The sequence below is a fragment of the Pan paniscus genome, chromosome 5 (genome assembly GCF_029289425.2).
Source record: "Pan paniscus chromosome 5, NHGRI_mPanPan1-v2.0_pri, whole genome shotgun sequence".
Classification (NCBI taxonomy): domain Eukaryota; kingdom Metazoa; phylum Chordata; class Mammalia; order Primates; family Hominidae; genus Pan; species Pan paniscus.
The window spans coordinates 65,232,124-65,254,131 of NC_073254.2; the positions used below are offsets into that span (position 1 = coordinate 65,232,124).

The window sequence follows — 22,008 nt, forward strand, 5'->3', positions numbered from 1 at the left end:
TCTATATAGAGAGAATACATGTAATTATTCTATATATAGAATATATATAATTATTCTCTCTATATAGAATATATATAATTATTCTCTCTATAGAATATATACAATTATTCTATATATAGAATATATACAATTATTCTATATATAGAATATATACAATTATTCTATATATATAGAATATATATAATTATTCTATATATATAGAATATATATAATTATTCTATATATATAGAATATATATTTATTCTATATATATAGAATATATATTTATTCTATATATAGAATATATATATATTCTATATATAGAATATATATATATTCTATATATAGAATATATATAATTATTCTATATATATAGAATATATATAATTATTCTATATATAGAATTATAATAATTATTCTATATATAGAATTATAATAATTATTCTATATATAGAATTATAATAATTATTCTATATATAGAATTATAATAATTATTCTATATATATAGAATTATAATAATTATTCTATATATAGAATTATAATAATTATTCTATATATAGAATATATATAATTCTATATATAGAATATATATAATTCTATATATAGAATATATATAATTATTCTATATATAGAATATATAATTATTCTATATGTAGAATATATATAAATATTCTATATATAGAATATATAATTATTCTATATATATAGAATATATATAATTATTCTATATATATAGAATATATATAATTATTCTATATATATAGAATATATATAATTATTCTATATATATAGAATATATATAATTATTCTATATATATAGAATATATATAAATATTCTATATATATAGAATATATATAATTATTCTATATATAGAATATATATAATTATTCTATATATATAGAATATATATAATTATTCTATATATATAGAATATATATAATTATTCTATATATATAGAATATATATAATTATTCTATATATATAGAATATATATAATTATTCTATATATATAGAATATATATAATTATTCTACATATATAGAATATATATAATTATATATAAATATATAAACTTATAATATACAAGAGTGATGCTACAATAGAAGATTAAGCATACTGGTAATTTTTCCTGGGGAAATAAGGAAATTCCATCTTTTTATCCATAGTACCTAGCGAATAGTATGTATGCAATAAATATATGTAAATAAATGTAGATTATAATAATATCTCAATTGGGTCCTGTGTATATTCTCCACTGGTTCATTCTCAGGGCCATGATGTTTTAATTGGACGATGGACTAGGGAAGTAAAATGATCAATGTGCTTAATTCTCCTACTTAACTCATAAATTATCCTGACAGCCTACCTTCTTAGAAATATACCCTCTTACTACTGCCTAGGGAAATAAGGAATGTATAGACAGTCCCAGACATTTGTGTGCTTGCTGGTGATTAAATTTTCTTCATTGATTCTCAGTGTTGGAAGGCCCCTAACATTTCCTACTCTCGTTCAATATTTAGACCTCCTCTCCAACGTCTCTGTCAAGTTATCATCCATCTCAAGCTTGGAAACTCTCAATAATAGACTGCTCTCTATCTTTGACAACTCTATTAGAAATGCCTTCCTTCCATTTCCCAATGTCCCACTTCTTGTGGGCTTTACAGAGTTACTTTCATCCTGGTTCCCTCCCACTTTCTAAAGGCAGTTCTTTTGTCTTCCCTAGTTTTCTCTTCAAGGGTTATTCATTCCCATTTCCTTCAGGGTTCCACATATGACATGCCTTACAGTCAACTCAACTGGTATTTTCTGATTGCTCTGTTCTTGGCAACACGCTGAAGAGCGGATATTTGTCTCTACTTAAATGTGAGCATGTTTAGTTTTCTCCAAGAAGCCTAAAGTGTGCATAGTTTTTGTTTTTTGTTTTTATTTTGTTAAATTTTCTTGAGATGGAAAAGTGGCTGGGAAGGTCATCAATGGTGGGCAGTTTTCTTCACCAAGCATTCTTTAGTGTGAGAAAAGAAACAATGAAATTTCAATTAAATCTGTAATCTCAAAAGCAAGGGTCAGCAGATATGAGTTAGGGAGATCTTTCTTGCTAAAACTGGATTTTTACAAGGAAATGCAAAGATGGGCCTAGGAGAAGGTTCAGAAGCCTGCCTAAAGTTTACTCAAGCAATGAATCTTTGTCAGGAGACACATACATTAAAGCATCCATGGCAGGGCTTTTGATGAATTTTTATGGATTTTTAGATTTAGCACATAGGAGACTAGTGGTTAAAACAATAGAAGCCAGAGGTAATTTTTTCTAATTAGAAGTTGGAAACATGACCCTGTAATAACTACATGTGTGAATAATTGGCTTTGGGGAACACATACATTGTGGAAGAGTTTGGCTAATTTTTATTTAAATATTGTCTATCTTTGTTGAGCTATGGACTGGAGAGAAATCCACAGAGAGACAATATGGCATGGTGGGAAGCACTTGGGATTAATTGTCAGGGGATCTAACTCAGTCTCCACTTGGTTACCAGCTAGATGTGTAGATTTAGAATAGGCATTGCACCCGTGTGACCTCTGCATGTTCATGAGTCAATGCAGTTAAGCTGGGTGATCTCTAAGGTTCTTTCTAGACCAATAATATTTTACTCCATTCTGAATTTACTGATTCATTTTAAATCATTACTTATGCTGAGTTTCTATATCATCTCATATCTGCTTTTTATGTTTTCTCAACTTGTTCATCTTAAAACATCAACAGTTCGATAAAATTCATTTTAAAAAGCTTAGCATTTTCATTCCTCTATTCCAAACAGAAAATACATCTGATAGGGAGAAATGTAACAAGATGTAACAAATGTACCCCTGTAAAAATCTCCATTCTCATATGTAAAAATTATGGTGCAGGCATCAAATGATATCACTTTCAAGAAGCTGACTTGGATGTAATTGATTGTAGTCTCTTCTAATGTATGTGCAATGATTTTTATTTTAGCCTGCTTTGCTAATGAGCTGAACTGAGGTAAAATGGAGTCACAAGGACCCATTCATTCCCCTTTGGGACCTCGAAGTAAGTGGCTGAGAAGAACAGAAGGAATGTGACTTTAGGGCAGTGGATGAGCACACATCTCCCAATCTGACAGAGATTCAGGGTAGTCATAAACATATTTCCCCAAATTGAGCTTCATAGAGCACTAGTCAGTCCTATGAGATGATGTCTGAAAGTGTTTCATGGCCAAGTGTTTTTTTGGTTAAAGAAACCTTAATTATTATACCTACCTTGAAGTATGACAATGCATATTGGCATACCAAAGACTCCCAGAACCCTTTTTGAAAGGAGGTAATACTTAGCCACAGTTTCTAAAACTTGATCATGAAAACTGTTTTTAAATCTCAGAGTACATATTAACATTACATAAAACTAAGATTCCGCAGAAGGTCTTGTGGGAAATGCTGCAGAAGTTTATCATCCTCTTTTTCCCAAGGAGGAATGCAGACATAATAGTTAGGCATTATTTCTTGGTCCTAAGGAGACATACTGATTTTTTTCTCTGCATTTAAATGGAATGAGGGTTGTTTAAAAAATACTGATGCTTTGGATTCATCCCAAACCAATTAAATCAGGGTCTTTGAGGTGGGACACATACGTTACTATTTTTGAAATAAGCTTTGTGAGTGATTTCTTCTATGCATCTAGGGTTGAGAACCACCAACTGAAGAAACCACAGAACATTTGAGAGTGTTGTCAAGGTTTTGCTTAATGAGTAGATGTCAATGATTCTTCACCACCAGAGAACTAGATAGTTTAATTGTGTATCTTAATTAAATTCCATTTTAAAAGTACTTGGGACCATGAGATAAGATAATCTATGTAGAAAATAAGCATCATCAACTGGTTTCACCTTTCATCTGCTTTCTGAATCATTTAGGCTACAGAGAATAGATGCCATTGAGTTCTGGAGGATAAGACCCAGTTACATGCCCCATGGTAAGGGTCTCTCTCCATGGCCTACATTTAGAAGTTGTGCTGCTTTAGAGATAAAGTGTCTAATACTCAGAGCCGTGAGAGGAAGTAAGGTTGGGCAGAGAAGACCTAGAATTCTTTGCTGTTGTTGTTGAGGGTCTGTTCCCCAGACTCCCTCTCTACTGGCTGTTCTCATGAGTAGAAGGCACTTATCTAGTGGCCACCTAACACTGTAGTGAGATTATAGACTGCACTTGGACCTAAGCCTGTGATAACTGAATAATCTTAGAGGGAAGGAAAAGGAGATTTGTCTTCCATTTAAATCTTACCGTTTGCATCCTTCCCAGAGGGCTAAAAGCAGAACTGAGTGACATCAGTATGCAATTCTAGAAATAAAAAGATTAGTGATAGTAAACACCCATTGAAATGATGCAACATAACAAAATAATAGGAATAATAACCCAAACACCATTTCAACCTTCACACACACCAAAAAAAAAAAAAAGGTGGGGGAGAAAAAAGCTTGCTTGCTTTTTCAGGTAAAAAGTTGAAACTTTATAAAATGAAATTAGCTTTTAGTCAAATTACTTAAATGATGATGGCAGGCTATTTTCTCTTGATTTTCAGTCTTCTAGTTTGTAGCACGATAGTGTCTATTACCTCCAGCTTTTTGTACCCCAAAAGAAAGCTAGAAAAATTTATCTATGGTTGGCAGACACAACTGAGTGATCTAATCTTCAGTGACAAATACTAAAGAGACTTTCATTTCCTTTATAACACATATTGAATCAGTGTTTGCTTAGTAGGTAGAAAGGTGCTGGATACCAGGCACAACTCTTGCCAAGATAGGAAGAATTCAGGAGAGGATTCCATAGAAGGTTGCTTCAGGCTATGTTTTAGAAAATTGCTTTACTGGTCTAATTTAAATTAGTTTAGACAAATCAATTAAAGTAAAGATAAAGCATTTTTGAAGGACAATTAGAATAATATGGACACAGCTTTGTAGCATTTATCTAACATACAATTAAGCTAGTGAAATGTAAACTATACTTACTTAGATTAGAGAAAGTAAAATACTTCTTATTCCTCTAACATTCAGATTCCTATACTAGCTTACATTCTAAGTAAGAACTGAAGCTTTGGAGATTTTAAGGATAAATGTAGGTAAGGCCTTGACCATGAGCAAGAAATGCACTTAACCAGGGATTATAAGGTGCGAAGAGAAGTTTGTGAAATTCCTATTATATGGAATTTTCTGATAGGTCCTCATCATTAATGCAAGCAATTTCTAAGTATAAACACTGTCCAAGTTAAAAATGGGTTGTTGCTACCACCTTATTAGTAAAACCACACAGGGAAAAAGAAGAAAGGATTAAAGTGTACTTTCTTTCCAACAGCAGTCTCTTTTCTTCCATCCTCTATTCTACCTCTTCTCTTTCATTTCTGAGCCTCAATTTCTACACTTTTGACACCCACTGTTAAGAGAATACAGTTTGAATGGTTGCAATACATTTCCATGTAAAAAGTTATAGACTATATCAGTAAAACATTCAGGTCAAGGCCACTGGTCAAGAAGAAGATGCCATTTTACAAGTCCACAGGTGCACACACACTCTTTCTCTCTCTTTCACACATATATGCATACACATACACACAAACACACTACACACACGAGTGCAAAATCTCCCTAGGAATGGCTACTCTACCCAGTGGTATTCTTCAAATCATTGAAATGTAAACACTTAGGGAAGAAACCTGACACTTAAGAGGAAAACAGAAAAGTAGAGCTTCACCTCTGAATTCAGTAAACAGTTACCTCCTTCCTGAACTGAGCCAATTTGAGGAGATGGTTTATGTTGCAAGAAAGGTGCTTTAGAGAATGTTAATTGGGAGGTCTAGCAAAATAGGAGCTTTTAAAACCATGAATAAAATTAGGAAGATGACTGTTAAATATAAGTTACATTTTCCCTTAACATCAGGTGCCGTAAACTACACTAGTCTGAATTTTCTCAGCAGGTGATGGTATTGTTCACAGTCAGTTGTCAGAGCCTTTCTGCTCCTCAGTGTGAAATTAGTAATAGGAAAATGAAATCAATGAGCTGTAATCTAGTTAGAGACAGAGAGAGACAGAGAGAGAGAAAGAAAGAGAAAATGAATGAGAATATAGTCCAAGGTAGATGTAGTGTCTAAGTCCGCCTAGCTGTGCTCCAAACCTCAAATTTTGACCTTTGCCTTTTTAGTTTAGACTTTACTGTTTTCATAAAGCTCTTTCCTATGAATAGCCCTTGAGTCAGATCTTCTTCTTAGTATATCGCAACACTAATTTGCTTTTTACCCAAGTGGACATGTTTTCCTTAATCTCCCCTAAATTTCCTATCATTGATTTTGGCCCAACAATTAAGCTGTCTATCACATTAAGGTTTTTCAGAACTTTGGTTCTGTTATACAATGCAGGAACTTTCCTCTTTATTTTAATACCAGCCATTAAGCTAAAAATCTATGATGCCTTCAATCACATTGTTAATTAATGTGTCCAGCAGAGTGGGATTAATGACAGCCTTGCAGCACTCCACAAGAGACATCTTTCAAGGTTGACAACTGCCCTTACATCCACACTTTGGGTGTCATTGTACAACCAGCTGTGAATTTCCCTTACTTTGCTGTTATCTAGCTTACCTTCCTCCTCCCCTCCAACTTTTCTTACAGTATGTGGGGAGACTTTGTCAGGTGCATTGCTGAAATCCTGCACTCAATTATATTGCTACTGCTCTAATAACTCATTTATAAAAGGAAATACACTTACTTTATTACATATCTTACTAAATCCATGCAGCATTTCAGTGATTACTTCTACTTTTTAAATACTAACACTTCAGCTTTTTAATAACCCATTGTGAACAAATTGTCATAAATCCATTCAATGGAATACTTACCAGCAATAAAAAGAAACAATATATTGATAAATACAACATAAATGAATCTGAAAATTATTATACTAAATGAAAGAAGCCAGTCATGAAAGTCTATAGACTTCATGATTCAGTTTATATGAAACTCTGGGGAAACGTGAAAATTATAGGAACAAAAATGAGAGCAGTGATTGCCAGGAGCTGGGGCTTGGGAGAGTGAATTGACTGGCAAACACACGAGAAGCTTTTTGGGTAATGGTGGTAGTTACACCACTGTGTGGGCTTGTTAAATTTCAACCAACTGTAAGCCTGAAAAGAGTAAATATTACTATATGCAAATTCAATCTTGATAAATTCAAATTTTGAAAATATCCCATTATAGAAATGTGTTAGACTAATTACATATAATTTAATAACCCAGAGTTTCTAAAATCTTTTTTCCTCCTGCTTTAACTATTAAGGCATGTCTCTCTGTTTAATTGTACTACTTTATGTCCCATCTTCCAGGATTTCTCAAAGATTAAAGATTAGCTAACAACTTCATTGTCTCTGAAACATGTGCTTGTGTTTTCTTTGTCCATAAATAGGTGATTTCTAGACTTAAAAAAAGGTCTCAATTTTATTTATTATACTATTGCCAGCTTTAAAGATTGAGCTCTGAAAAGAAAGCAAAGAATTATTTAATCTTTCATATGCTAACAGAATACTCTTCCCTGCAAACATTAGGCCTATCTGCACTATTCCTTTTTCTCATTCTTGGAACAAAACTTTGAAACAAAACCCTACAAATCTGGGCATCAAAGATTCCCAAATGAAACCAAGAAACATTTAGCTATTCATTAATTCAATTATTACATACACTGCTGTGCAATATATCCATGCAATGAAACTACATTTATATCCCTTTAATCTATAAAAATAAAAATAAAGGAATTAGTATTGTAATTAAAATAAACATAAATAAAACCATTTAAGGAAAAAATGTCACTCCAGAAACTGGTGTCCCCACTCCTTCTTCCCCAGGCTAGACGCCTCCTGGAGGTGACTAATACCTAACTGCTGGCAGATAATGTCAGGTGAAGTATGCATTGATAATAATAGTTTTCCGTCTCAGACCTGTTTATTTTCTTACCAGCTTTATTGAGGTATAATTGACAAATACAAATAATATATATTTAAGATGCAGGATATGATGATTTGATATATATTGTGAAATGATCACAACAATCAAGTTAATACATCCATCACCTCACATAGTTACATTTTGGGTGTGTGTGGTGACAACACTTAAGATATACTCTCTTAATTATATCTTGAATATATATAATTTTCAAATATATAATGCATTATTCTTAACTATAGCCACCATGCTATACAGTAGATCCCCAGAACTTATTCATCTTATTACTGAAAGTTTGTACCTTTTGACCAACATCGCCCCATTTCTGTCACTTCTTAGCCTCTGACAACCACCCTCTACTCTGTTTTTATGGTTTGGCTTTTTTAGATTTCACATATAAATGACACCATACAGTATTTGTCTTTCTGTGTCTGGGTTATTTCAGTTAGCATAATGTCTTCCAGATTCATTCATGTTGTCAAAATGGCAAAATTGCCTTCTTTGTTATGGCTAAATAATATTCCATTTTATATACATCTTGACTATTAGAAATAATCCTGCAATGAACATGGAGTTTAGATATCTCTTTCAGATACTGGTTTCATTTCCTTTAGATATATACCCAGAAATGGGATTGCAGGATCATGTTGTCATTCTAATGTTTAAGTTTTTGAGGAACTTTCATAGTGTTTTGCATAATGGCTGTGCCAGTTTGCTTTTCCACCAACAGTGTGCAGGGTTCCCTTTTATCTACACCCTCACCACCACTTATTTCTCAGCTTTTTGAAAATACCCATCCTAACAAATGTGAAGTGACATCTCATTGTAGTTTTAATTTGTGTATCACTGATTAGTGATGTTTAGCATCTGTTCATATACTTACTATCCATTTGTATGTCATCTTTGGAAAACTGTATGTTTGTGTCCTAAGCCCATTTTAAATATCAGGTTATTTGTTTTTTTTTTCCTATTGAGTTGCATGAGCTCCTTATATATTTTAGATACTAATTTTTGTACCAAATGTATGGTTTGCTAATATTTTCTCCCATTCCATGGGTTGCCTTTTCATTTTGTGATTGTTGCCTTTACTGTGCAGAAGTGTTTTTCATTTGACCTAATCCCATTTCCCTATTTTTGGTTTTGTTGCCTGTGCTTTTGGTGTCATATCCAAAAAATAATGCCAAGACCAATGCCAAAAATATTTTTCCTTCTAGGAGCTTTATAGTTTTGGTCTTTTATTATGTTTCAGTTTTTAATCAATTTCAAGTTCATTTCTGTGTATGGTGTATGGTGTAAGATAAGGATCCAATTTTACTTTTTTGCATGTGGATACTCAGTTTTTCTAGAACAATTTATTGAAGAGACCATCCTTTTCCCATTGTGTATTCATTAAGATCTTGTCAAAGATTAGCTTACTACATATATGAGGGTTTGTTTCTAGACTCGTTCTGTTCCATTGGTCTATGTGTCTGTTTTTATGCCAGTACTATACTGTTTTGATTACTATAGCTTTGTAATATAATCTGAAATCAGTAGCATGATATTTTCATCTTTGTTCTTGTTTCTCAAGATTGCTTTGACTATTTAGGGTCTTTCATGGTTCCCAATGAATTTTAGTGTTGTTTTTCCTATTTGTGTGAAAATGCTGTTTAAATTTTGGTAGGGGTTGCACTGAATCCATAGATTGGTTTTAGTATGGACATTTAAAAAAATTAATGCTTCCAATCCATGAACACAGGTTATTGCTTTCCATTCATTCGTGCCTTCTTTAATTTCTTTCATTAGTGTCTTATAATTGTTAGTATACAGATCTTTAATCCTCTGTGGTTAAATTTATTCCTAAGTATTTTATTCTTTTTGATACTATTTATTACTTTTGATACCATGAGATTGCTTTCTTAATTTCTTTCTTAATTTTTCACACTGGTACTGCTTAGAAATGCAACTGATTTTTGTATCATGCAACTTTATTGAATTCATTTATTATAACAGTTTTTCACAGAGTCTTCAGGATTTTCTAAAATCATATCATCTGCAAACAGAAACAATTGAACTTTTTCCTTTCTGATTTGGATGCTTTTTATTTCTTTCTGTTGCCTAATAGTTCTGTCTAGGACTGCCAGTACTATGTAAAATAGTAATAAAAGTGGTAAGAGTGGGCACCGTCTTCTTGTTCCTGATCTTAGAGGAAAAGTTTTCAGCTTTTCACTATTGAGTATGATGTTAGCTGTAGGCTTGTCATATATGGTCTTTATTATGTTGAGGAACATGATTTACCACTTGTAGTAAAAATCTGATATACCTGGATTGTCAGTTATGCTCTGGCTACCAATGTTATTCCCATTCCTCTTCCTCACTTTGTGACTGAGAGTTTAGCCTCACCTGTTTTCTTCCCATTGTCCCCTCTGTGCTATAGTTTTACATTTGTTTGGGGATTGTTACTTCTTTCTCCCAGGAATTTTATTTAAGTCCTCTCATCACTTTGGCAAGTTTCTATCCTTTGGAAGTAACACACCTGTTTTTCAGGCATGAGGAAACTAATCTCTTTTTCATCAGTATCATCAAAGAAATTGTGAGTTTCTTTGAGTGGAATTTCAATTGGCTGAGAGAGGGAGGACACACAAACACACACAAATAGGAATAACGGTCATGTTTGGGTATTAAAAAGAGATAAGCTTGAGATAAACTTTGCAAAAATAAGGTAATAGAGCACGTGATTACATAGGGTGAAGGAAGGCGACCTGGGAAACATTAAGAAAACTGATATGACCTGTGAATCCTCTATAGTCACTGTTCTTTTACAAATGTAGCATAGACATGACTTATCTAACACAATGCAAGTTGTCTCCAGGGCCTCATTGAGGATAGAGTTTTAGAATTTAGAATTTAAGTAACTTCTATATTTTGACTGCCTATTTCAAACCATCATGGGCCATTTAACCCTGGTGATATTTGCATGTGAAATGCGCTCTCATCAGTAATCTGGTGAAATTATGTGCAAATGCCAAGGGTAACTTAAATATCAAACCTGTAACTGAAAAATATTCTCCAAAGTTGAAAATCATCTCTATTGTCAAAGAGTTTGAAGATTTGACTATAGTTCGTTACCTTGCAGGTGACCTTAGTCTTATTTATTTATTTATTTTTTTTTCCTGTCTAGGATCAAAAGTCAGACCTTCTATTTCTAATTTTCTTTTTTTTTTTTTTTTTGGAGATTCTACATTATTCCTCTCTCCTTTTCTTTTTTCTCTCCCTTTTTTTTTTTTTTTTCTTTTGAGATAGAGACTTGCTTTGTTGCCCAGCCTGGAGTGCAATGGTGCAATCATAGCTCTTTGTACTCTCAGGTTCCTGGGCTTAAGTGATCCTGCCACATTGGCATCTCAAGGCTCTGAGATTACAGGCATGAGCCACTGAACCCAGCCCCCTCCTTTTCTGTATGTCACTGTGAATGAGATACACACCTATTTTTCTGGATGACTGGGGCTAAAAGAATAGCATGATGTTCCCAGAACTTTTTAAAACAAACTGTGATTGCACACTTCTTTTTACATTATTGTAGTACATTAGATTACTTTAATTATTTGGGGTTCATAAATTTCACTGAAAACTGCTAGAAAAGAATCTTTGCCTTACATTTATTATCATTCTGTGCAGTGCGCTATGCATATTTTTAATATGTAGGTAATGTTAAATTAGGTAATTAACAAAATTTACATAATGTTTTTCATATTGAAAGATGACCTTTCAGGTCATGAAAGTCAAAATGACTTTTTTTTATATTGAATATCCTTCAATTGATTTTAGAGTTCTTTGTTGAACGAAGTGGCTTTTTTTTTTTTGAGACAAAGTCTCCCTCTGTTGCCGAGGCTGGAATGCAATGGCACGATCTTGCCTCCGCCTCCTGGGTTCAAGCGGTTCTCCTGCCTCAGCCTCCTGAGTAGCTGGGATTACAGGCATGCACCACCACACCCGGCTAATTTTTTTTTGTATTTTTAGTAGAGACAGGGTTTCACCAGTTGCTCAGGCTAGTCTCGAACTCCTGACCTTGTGGTCTGCCCGCCTTGGCCTCCCAAAGTGCTGGGATTACAGGCATGAGCCACTGCGCCCAGCCCTGAAGTGGTTTTTCAACTTCCATAACCTGTGTCCATGTCCTTGATTTTAATAACACCATGAAGATGTTATACTCTTAAATTGAAGCTTAGAGTTGGAAAGAACCTAGCAGATGTTCTTGTTAGACTACTGTCATTTTACAAGGCTAAATAACTTCCTCCAAATCACGAAGTGCCTGACGTCAAAGCCAGTGTGAGGACTTGGTACACTTGGTTCTCAATCCAAGGCAAAGATGACAATGCAGACTGCTAATGATCAGATCCATATTTTGGAACAAGAAAGCCCATCAGTCAAGAAGTGATACCAGCTTAAGAGGAATCTTTAAATATGGAAACAGCTCTTTTCTCAAAGTGGATAATAAAAGCATTTATATATAACTACCTACCTGTGCTTGATTTTTAAAAACCCTGCTCTTAGGCAGGAAAGTGAGTAAAAAGCATCTGATTTTACCAGCCATCAAGGCTGTCCAAGTACAAAGTTAAGTCAGAGGAACTGAGCTAAAACTGCCCACAGAAAATGTGATTTCTCAGAGAAAAATGTACCCTCAGCCTGGGAGGAACATAAGTACAGAATATCCAATTTCTCAGGCAAATTATTTAACTTCTCTGGGACTCAGTTCTTCGTCTGTAAAATGGAAATAATATTATCTAGTTCTTAGTGTTGTAACTAGAATTATATGAAGTGATACAGATAAAAAACTTAGAACAGGACTTGACATATGTTCAGAACTCAAATATTAGATATTAACTTCAATAATACCCTGTGAAACTAAATAATATTGTATATTCTGCTATAGATGAAGAGGTGAGTCACAACAAAGAGGACATGCCAATATAGAAGAAAATTTAAAAAGGAGCTCTAAACAGGAATAAAACATGAGAAAAGAGATAGTTTGTGCCTGGGGTCAAATATCTGGACATTAATGGTTGGCTTTACCCAGTTCTTTTTGTGGGTATCACCATGATTAATTCTTCCACCACTCCAACAATTCCATTTGTTGTCCAAGATCCCAGATAGATTTCAAATTATTTGGCTTCCCCTCTAGTTGTCTCATTGTAGAAATAGAGCTTAAATTATTTTTCCTGTTTGGCAATGCAAGACCTTGTAGCAGAGGTGTGGATATAGTAGTTGAGCAGTGATGATGTCTTACACCACAAACTTTGGTGCAGATAATTGCCCAAGCATTGGCCATTGTTGTTTCCCACATAATCAGAGATTGGAATTTTCTTTTTTCTTTTTAATATATGTTAACTATGATGGAGGCTCAGGGAAAACTTTGTAATATATTCAGAAGAAAGATGGTAACAACCTATGGAATAATGAGGGACATGCAGAAATTTTACCCTCTACCCAGAAAATATACCCAGCCAACAATCTCTATCATTTATCTAAGACTTTGTTTAGATCTGCATCCTCCTGAGCCCTTTGCGTAGACTAATAAAAACAACAACCCCACATGGTAGATCTTACTATTACCTCCACTGAGGCATATTAATAGGCTGCCTTAAACCCCAAATCCTTCATTTGTATTATTATAAAATATTATTATTTTTGCTGTTAAAGATTATGTAACTTAAGAAAGAAAACTATAGGTAGCTAAAATATTGTGAAGGGTGGTATATCTGATTCAAAAACTACTAATGTCATAATAACAGTTACAAGCTAGGACTTAAGCAGTTAATGGCTTTATTAAATGTACTATACACATATGCACAATGTTGTATATATATATATTATAACATGGGCATACTATGTGACAAGGATGTTTTTCTATATTATTATGAGACATAGGAAGCAAACTGGTAGTGTCACTTCGGGACAGTTAACATAAGTGAACAATCTGGGTAGCTTCTGTTCACAAGAAGACTAAATCTACAGTTATGTGTTTGTTCAACCAAAGATGACATTTGTCGTGGTTGGAAGAACTACCTATGCTGAGGTTACCATAACATTCCTTATATTTGCTTATTAGTTTTTGTTATTAGCTAATTAGTTAGTTTTCGGGACCTAAATGTTGGGTGGCTTACATAAGACAGGGTTTTATTTCTCTCTCATTTAGGAGTCTGGAGATGAATAGGTTCCTTCTAACTTGTTTTGTCCCTACCACCTAAGCGATTATCTACATAGGGCATAGCTACCCTTTTAAGCAAGTGGGAATTGCATGTATCACTTCTCTTTATGTTACATTGTGGGTAGGTTAAGTCCCATGTCCAAAACTCACTGCAAAAGAAGCTTGGAAATGTAGTCTCCAGCTGGATGGCCATATGCCCAGATTAAAGTGCATTACTATGGAAAAGGAGAATGAAGTCAGAGGGACAGCTAGCCATGAGGCACACTCAGCCAATTATGATTTCTTCATGTGTGGTCTATGCCATATATGCCATTCTTGAAAGCAAGATATTTCCACACATAGAATCTAAAGGTGTGTTTTCCAGCTACTTCTTAATGGGGTGGAGAATCAAGTCATGTGTTAAATATTTAGACTTGGTAATAATTAGTGCGTATCAATCAAAACCACATAGAGATACCATCTCACACCACTTAGAATGGCAATCATTAAAAAGTCAGGAAACAACAGGTGCTGGACACGATGTGGAGAAATAGGAACATTTTTACACTGTTGGGGGGACTGTAAACTAGTTCAACCATTGTGGAAGTCAGTGTGGCGATTCCTCAGGGATCTAGAACTAGAAATACCATTTGACCCAGCCATCCCATTACTGGGTATATACCCAAAGGATTATAAATCATGCTGCTATAACGACACATGCACACGTATGTTTATTGCGGCACTATTCACAATAGCAAAGACTTGGAACCAACCCAAATGTCCATCAATGATAGACTGTATTAAGAAAATGTGGCACATATACACCATGGAATACTATGCAGCCATAAAAAATGATGAGTTCATGTCCTTTGTAGGGACATGGATGAAGCTGGAAACCATCATTCTGAGCAAACTATCGCAAGGACAAAAAGCCAAACACTGCATGTTCTCACTCATAGGTGGGAATTGAACAATGAGAACACATGGACACAGGAAGGGGAACTCACACACTGGGGCCTGTCATGGGGTGGGCGGAGGGGGGAGGGATAGCATTAGGAGATATATCTAACGTAAATGATGAGTTAATGGGTGCAGCACACCAAGCTGGCACATGTATACATATGTAACAAACCTGCACGTTGTGCACATGTACCCTAGAACTTAAAGTATAATAAAATATATATATAAATAATAATTAGTGCATATCAACTCTATTAACGACAAGTCTTCCAAACTGGTCCTACATTTCTTACATAGTCAAGAGCAATACCTTCAACTGTGTTGTATCTTCCACAATGCTTAGCATCATTTAGGAACACAATGAATACCTGTTTAATTGAATGTTCTGAATTATATGGAGAGATTTGCTATTTCACATGATACTGCAAATCATTCACCTCTTTTTTCCTATCACTTCTCATTTCCAGTTTGATCACTCATGGCTTTGGGACTCCGGCAATATGTGCAGCTCTAAGCACTTTCCAAACAGTTCTCAGTGAAATGCTGAACTACTTGGAAAAACACACTACTCACAAGAACGGCGGAGCGGCGGATTCTGGCCAAGGACATGCCAACTCGGAGAAAGCTCCCCTGCGGAAAACTTCAGAGGCTGCCGTGAAAGAGGGCAAAACAGAAAAGACAGACTAGCTACATCAAACAGAATCTATTTCCAGAGAGTCTTGCTGCTGATATTTTTTCTAATATATATATCATTGAGGGTGACTAATCTTCAGTGGACCAAATCTCTACCCTTCCCCAACCCTCCATAAAAAACAAAAATGGAAATGAAAAATGAAACAAAAAAGGACAAAACCAAAAAAAAAAGAAAAAAAAAAGGAAAACAGCAGTGTAACTGTGTGATGAAATTGTCACCTTTTAATTTTATGTTATGATAAACTCCTTTGTGCACGTAACTTATTGTCTGAATTATATACATCACAGTTTTTAAGCACTTCTGGACTTTGGAGAGGCAGCACATGCTTTTTCACATCTAACTGATGCACTTTCTTACCCAACTATGTAGGTAGGGATCAGAAAGCATAACCAAACTGGAATCCACCACCAGTACTTACAGCTCCAGTCTTTCTCGACTTAACTCCCTTTAACTGAAGAGTGCCTCATTCCACTAAATAGATCAATCTGGAAATTAGTCTATTAATAAATGTTTGGGTAACTGAAAAGGGCAGTTATGAATCTGTGAATTGACGACAGATCTAAAAATTTTGATCACCCCTAGCCCACTTAACTACCAGTGCCTTGGCGGTATTTAAAAATTCCAGGAAACTGTCTCCTATCTATGACATTCCCACCTAATCCCAGGTCCATTTTACCCCACCCCAATAGCTAAGAAGATACTGGAAAAGTATATTACCCAAGGGATAAGAGATAAACTCTTCCAACCATTCTCTTCACATCACCAACCTAGCAATTCAAGAAAACAGACCCACTGCATTTAGTGGGTCAGGGCAGGATGGATATAGGAAAGAGTAGCTTTGCCTCTGTTGGGCTCCTGATGGAAAGCAGTGGCATTGTTTTGCCTGGAAAAGCATGGGAATAGGAACAGTGATCTTTCTGGGAAGTCCTGCTTCTCAGAGATGGGAGAAAAGAACAGGGACCTAGGAGAGGCCCCTGGAAGTGCTGGTGGCCAATGATTGTATGGTTAAGATGAGAGCCTTCCTTTTTCTGCTTTTGTGCTTCTTCTACCTGCCCGATGGCTGTATTCTAAACCTTTAGAGGCACAAAAGCATTCAGGTCTGTGTTCAATAAAGAAAACAGAAACAGTGATCAGAGAAAACTTTTGCTTTTAAGATGCTTTCTTTTTTCATAGCTTGTTTTTATAACTTCATTGTCCTTTAGTTAAGACACTGAAAACAAGAGGTTCCTGGCTGCAAAGGCAAGGGGCTAATTGAATGAAAGTTTGGTCCGTATAAACCTGAATGTGTCAAGAAACCTGATTGGTGTCACATTGTACTAACCTTTCTACTATTAACAATTCTCAAACTTCTAGGCCAATAAAAATGTAGGTCATTGTCTATGTAAAAGGAAAAAAAGAACTCTTTTATTAATGTGTGGACTCCTGACAGTTTAAGATGAAAACATTCTCCTCTCATGAACATATTTAATTACTTTTTAAAAGCTTCTATCATATTATAACCCCATGGGAAATATTAGTATTATTTTTAATTGAGGGGAAATAGCTCAAGAGTTTTCATGTAAAGATCACAAAAACTATTTTTACCTAACAATAATTCTTAAAAATTATTTGACCTTGATCTTCAATCTTGTACAGAAAAGTAGAACCATACCAATGAAAAATTAAAATTTCTAGCCTAAATTTAATTAACAGAAAACACTACTAAGGAATTCCGTAACAGAAGAGCTTAAAATAAAGAAATGTGAAATAATGAATTGTGATTTCATGTGTTTAGTTTCATTTTTAAAATTTTTCTATTATTCATGGCTTAAATTTTTTTTGAAATAGAATAAAGCCAAAATTCTGCCGCAGTTCCAAATTTTCTCACAAAATATATGATTTAATCTTACATGATATTTCCCATATTGTAAAATATACACATGAAATAAAAATGATCAATATTTCAGTTTAATAAGTAATAGGAAAGTTATGTACAGATAATGTGGACAATTACTTCCTCAATTAAATTTCCACATTAACTTGCTTTTATTCTATTTATTATTAACAATACATATGTATTTAATATGGCATTTTGATATGCATATCTGCTAGGTACTTTATGTAGTTATATACCATGTCAAATGTTCAACAATAATCAGACAAAAAATTAGATCTGGCTTATATTACCAGCTTACTTTTTCACCTTTAGCTGTGACTAGTTGGCATTCTAAACACCTCAATGGGATGTTATTACTTACTAGCCTTGGAAACAAAAATATAACTACAGTGCATTTTATTTACCAGGATTCGGGGTGTTTTAAGAGCCTTAAATGGACAGCGCCCATCATTTCACTTAACCAGCCACTAGGATATAAAAGAATTGATGGACTGGTCATGTTTAGAATCATTATCATATTCTAATAGACATTGTTAACATACCAACTTTTGCCTTGTATATAATAGGTACTCACCACTTTTAAAATAAATGAATAAATGAATGTGTGTGTGTTCTTTGTCCAAAATGGGCCAAAGGACCTTTTAATTTTGATTTTTTTTCAGTACTCAGTGCTTTAATCTGGTTTGCTTCCTCCATTGTAATTTATAAATAATTATTTTTATTTGAATAAGAAAACATTTCCAAGAAGACACATTAATTTCAGATAGATATACTTCATATGGAACAATAAAGAAAACTAGTTAGTTATTAGGATTTCAACAAAAGTGAAGTTATTACCTTTATTGTAGTTTATGGTAAAAGAAGATGGCTTGGACCGGGTGTGGTGGCTCACGCCTGTAATCCCAACACTTTGGGAGGCCGAGGTGGGTGGCTCATGAGGTCAGGAGTTCAAGACCATCCTGGCCAATATGGTGAAACCCCGTCTCTACTAAAAATACAAAAATTAGCCGGGCGTGGTGGCAGATGCCTGTAATCCCAGCTACTCAGGAGGTTGAGGCAGGAGAATCAATTGAACCTGGTAGACAGAGGTTGCAGTGAGCCGAGATCGCACCATTGCACTCCATCCAGCCTGGGGCGACAAGAAAGAGACTTCGTCAAAAAAAAAAAAAAAAAAAAAAAAAAAAATCTAAATAAATAAAAAGTAAAAGAAGATAGCTTGAAAAAAATCTTTCTGATTTTTAATATTGTGATAAATAACGGAAATGCTTTTTCAGATAAACTATTACTTCCCCAGAAAACGTATTCAAATCTCTCATACTTACCCCAAATTAATAATGACAGCATAACAGTTTTATATTTAAAACTTAATGGAAAGTAAAACTTTTATACAAAGATATGTTTGTTTTAAGACTGTTTCAATAATCCATTTAATGCCACTATCATGGATATGTCATCAGAGTTACCATTTGACTTAAGAGTGGTGGCTCTAGAAAAATTAATGAAAATTCAATTACTCTGTTTCTTCTCTGGAAAGATCAGAGCAATGCAAAAATGCCCAATCAATTCTTCTTCTGCCTTCTTTTTAGATGCCTTAAAAATAGAGATAATCCTTCCTGGCTTTTCAGTTCCTTTTTTTCCCATTTTTTGAGAATGTTCTCTTCAATGTCTAGAACAAAATATGACCCTTTAGGACCTATGAGTACCTTGATCCAAGTGTGACAGTGATAAGAGTTCAGCCCTCTGTCATGTAGTGCTTTTAAGATAAATGTGTCAATAAACTATTCTTGTTAATAATGAGTAAGGTAATACAAAACATTCTCCTATATTTTCTTGCTTCTATGCCTCTTTGGAAGCATTTTAGAGCAGTGGAATTTAATATATATATATATATATATATATATATATATATATATATATATACACACACACACACATACATACATATTTGAATTCTTTACACAATGAGTGTGCCATCTCCTTACAAAAGCCAAGTCAGTATGTGAGAGGTGTCATGACCTATAGTGTCTAAGAGTATGGACTAGAAAGCCAAACTATCTGGTTCAAATCAAGGCTCTCTTACTTGCTACTGCCTGACTCTGAGCAAGTTGCCACACCTCTCTGTGCCTCCTCCATTTTCCCATCTGTAAAATGAGGATGATAATAGATACCTACTCACAGAATTACTGTCAGAATCAAAGACTTGGTGTATCTAAACTGTTTAGAGCAGAAAAGGGGCATGTTAGTGCTATGTGAATATTAGCTACTGTCTTTAATACTTAGAATTTGGACAAATCATTTTTATCTAGAGATCAGTTTGTCTTCAGCTTATTGTACCCTTTCTATGCCAGGCTTCATCGTAGAGACTGAAGATACAGAGTGGAATATAATATTTTTATTGATGTCAAGCTTCTCATAATCTCCTATGAAGATAATAGCCATTAGAATTTGGTATGTGTCATGATGAAAATACACACAGGGTGCCCAGCACAAGCCCGACCAGGATCTAGGAAACAGGAGATGGGGGGAGATGGGAGAGTGAAAAATTGAGGAGGAGAGTTGTGATCAGGGAAATGGGAAGCTAGAGATCGGGAAAAAGGGCTTTAGGATTCTAGGAGACTTAAAAACATTTGGGGCAGTAAGCTATTTTGAAAACTAACAGACACACCTTGTATTTCTGGTTATTCCTACCTTCCTTCCACATTTTGGGGCAGCTAACATGTTGCCTGCACTGCCTCAGGGAAGGAATGTGACCCAGAAGAATGGAGGCAACAAAAGTTTTAAAGAAACTTTCATAAAAATTTTCAGTTTCAAAATCTTAGGCTCTAGAGGGGACTTGAGATTTAAAAGCATCTCAGTCAGGACCTTATTACTTCCACCCGCTCCGATACCTCCCCCACAACACCACACACACTGGAGACCAGAAAATAATCCATAGGTTGGGGAAAGAACAAAGAAGAAGGAGTTTTTGTTTGTTTGTTTGTTTGTTTGTTTTTTGAGATGGAGTCTTGCTCTGTCGCCCAGGCTAGAGACGGTGGCACAATCTCGACTTACTGCAACCTCCGCTTCTTGGGTTCAAGCGATTCTCCTGCCTCAACCTCCTGAGTAGCTGGGATTACAGGTATGTGCCACCACGCCCAGCTAATTTTTGAATTTTTAGTAGAGATGGGGTTTTGCCATGTTGGCCAGGCTGCTCTTGAATTCCTGACCTCAGGTGATCCACCCACCTCGGCCTCCCAAAGTGCTAGGATTACAGGCGTGAGGCACTGCGCCCGGCCAAAGGATAATTGTTTAAAGCTTAGTGTAGCATTGCATCTCTGAGATAGGGCCATGTCCTGGGGGTGAGGTTGGGGTGTGAATCTTGTTATAGAGGTGGAATTATGTCCTCATCCCAGAGAAAAGCCCAGGGGAGGAAGAAAGCCCAGCACAGTACAGAAGCAAAGAGCTGTCTATGTGATGTGCATCTAGGCAGGTGGCACTGAGACAGACTCACATTTCTCCTAAGGAGTTTATTTCAAGATGGCAGGGACAGACTAGCATGATGTGGATGCAAGAGGAACAAAGGAAGCAGCACTTGAATATTTCAGGTTCACCCAAGAGCAATCCAGATAGCTGGCAAGTATGCAGATTCCTCATAGGTTGAACACAAGGACACACAAGAAAAACCTGAGACATGCCAATCAAAGACTAGATAGGAATTCAGACCTTCCCCCTACTCAGGGATTTCAAAGAGAATGAGTTAAACAAGTGTTAGAAGGCCGAAAGAGCAAAAATGAGACACTGAGTCACTCAAATACTCGTAATTGAAAAAGCAGCTACCATCCCCAGAAATGGGGAAACAAAAGTAAGGAAGTAAAGTTACGTGAATGTAGGAACTTTGAAGCAAGCACACCCCTACCCATGGGTGTTGCTTGAACCTCTCTCTGAGAGAACCCACCTCAAGATTAATGCTGGCAGATTTTCTGAGAGGGTAGAGCGTCCTAATTCTGGGAGTGCAAAAGAAGCTGGAAGCTGGAGCCTTAACCTACCTCTTCTGCTAGAAGGATGATAGCAGGAAGTGGAAATATGCTGGAACATCCTTTCCCCTCTTTCTTCCTTCCTTCCACTTCCCATCTGTGCCCCATTGCAGAACCAAATTAGAATCCAGCTTGCAAAGAGTTATGAGAAATGTAGTTGGCAGACTTCCAGGCCTAGCATCACAAAATACAGAAGCCAGCATCAACAGATGAAGACCTAGGCCAGATGTTCCTCCATGTCTGGTGCTACATAAGCCCTCCCCATGAAACCCTGGGACACATATGTAACCCAGGAAGACCCTGAGTGTACTGAGAGCTAATTTCTGCCACATTTCC

At 35.2% G+C, this 22,008-nt stretch overlaps 1 protein-coding gene across 1 annotated transcript in view; it reads left to right on the forward strand.

Annotated features, from left to right (window-relative positions):
* Nucleotides 1-15,908, forward strand: part of TFAP2D (transcription factor AP-2 delta) — a 59,642-nt gene extending 43,734 nt beyond the window's left edge. The window contains exon 8 of the mRNA XM_034962233.4: nt 15,557-15,908. Coding sequence (XP_034818124.2) covers nt 15,557-15,776 — 220 coding nt within the window. The 3' untranslated portion in view covers nt 15,777-15,908. The remainder of the gene's footprint in view (nt 1-15,556) is intronic.
* The last annotated feature ends 6,100 nt before the right edge of the window (nt 15,909-22,008 follow it).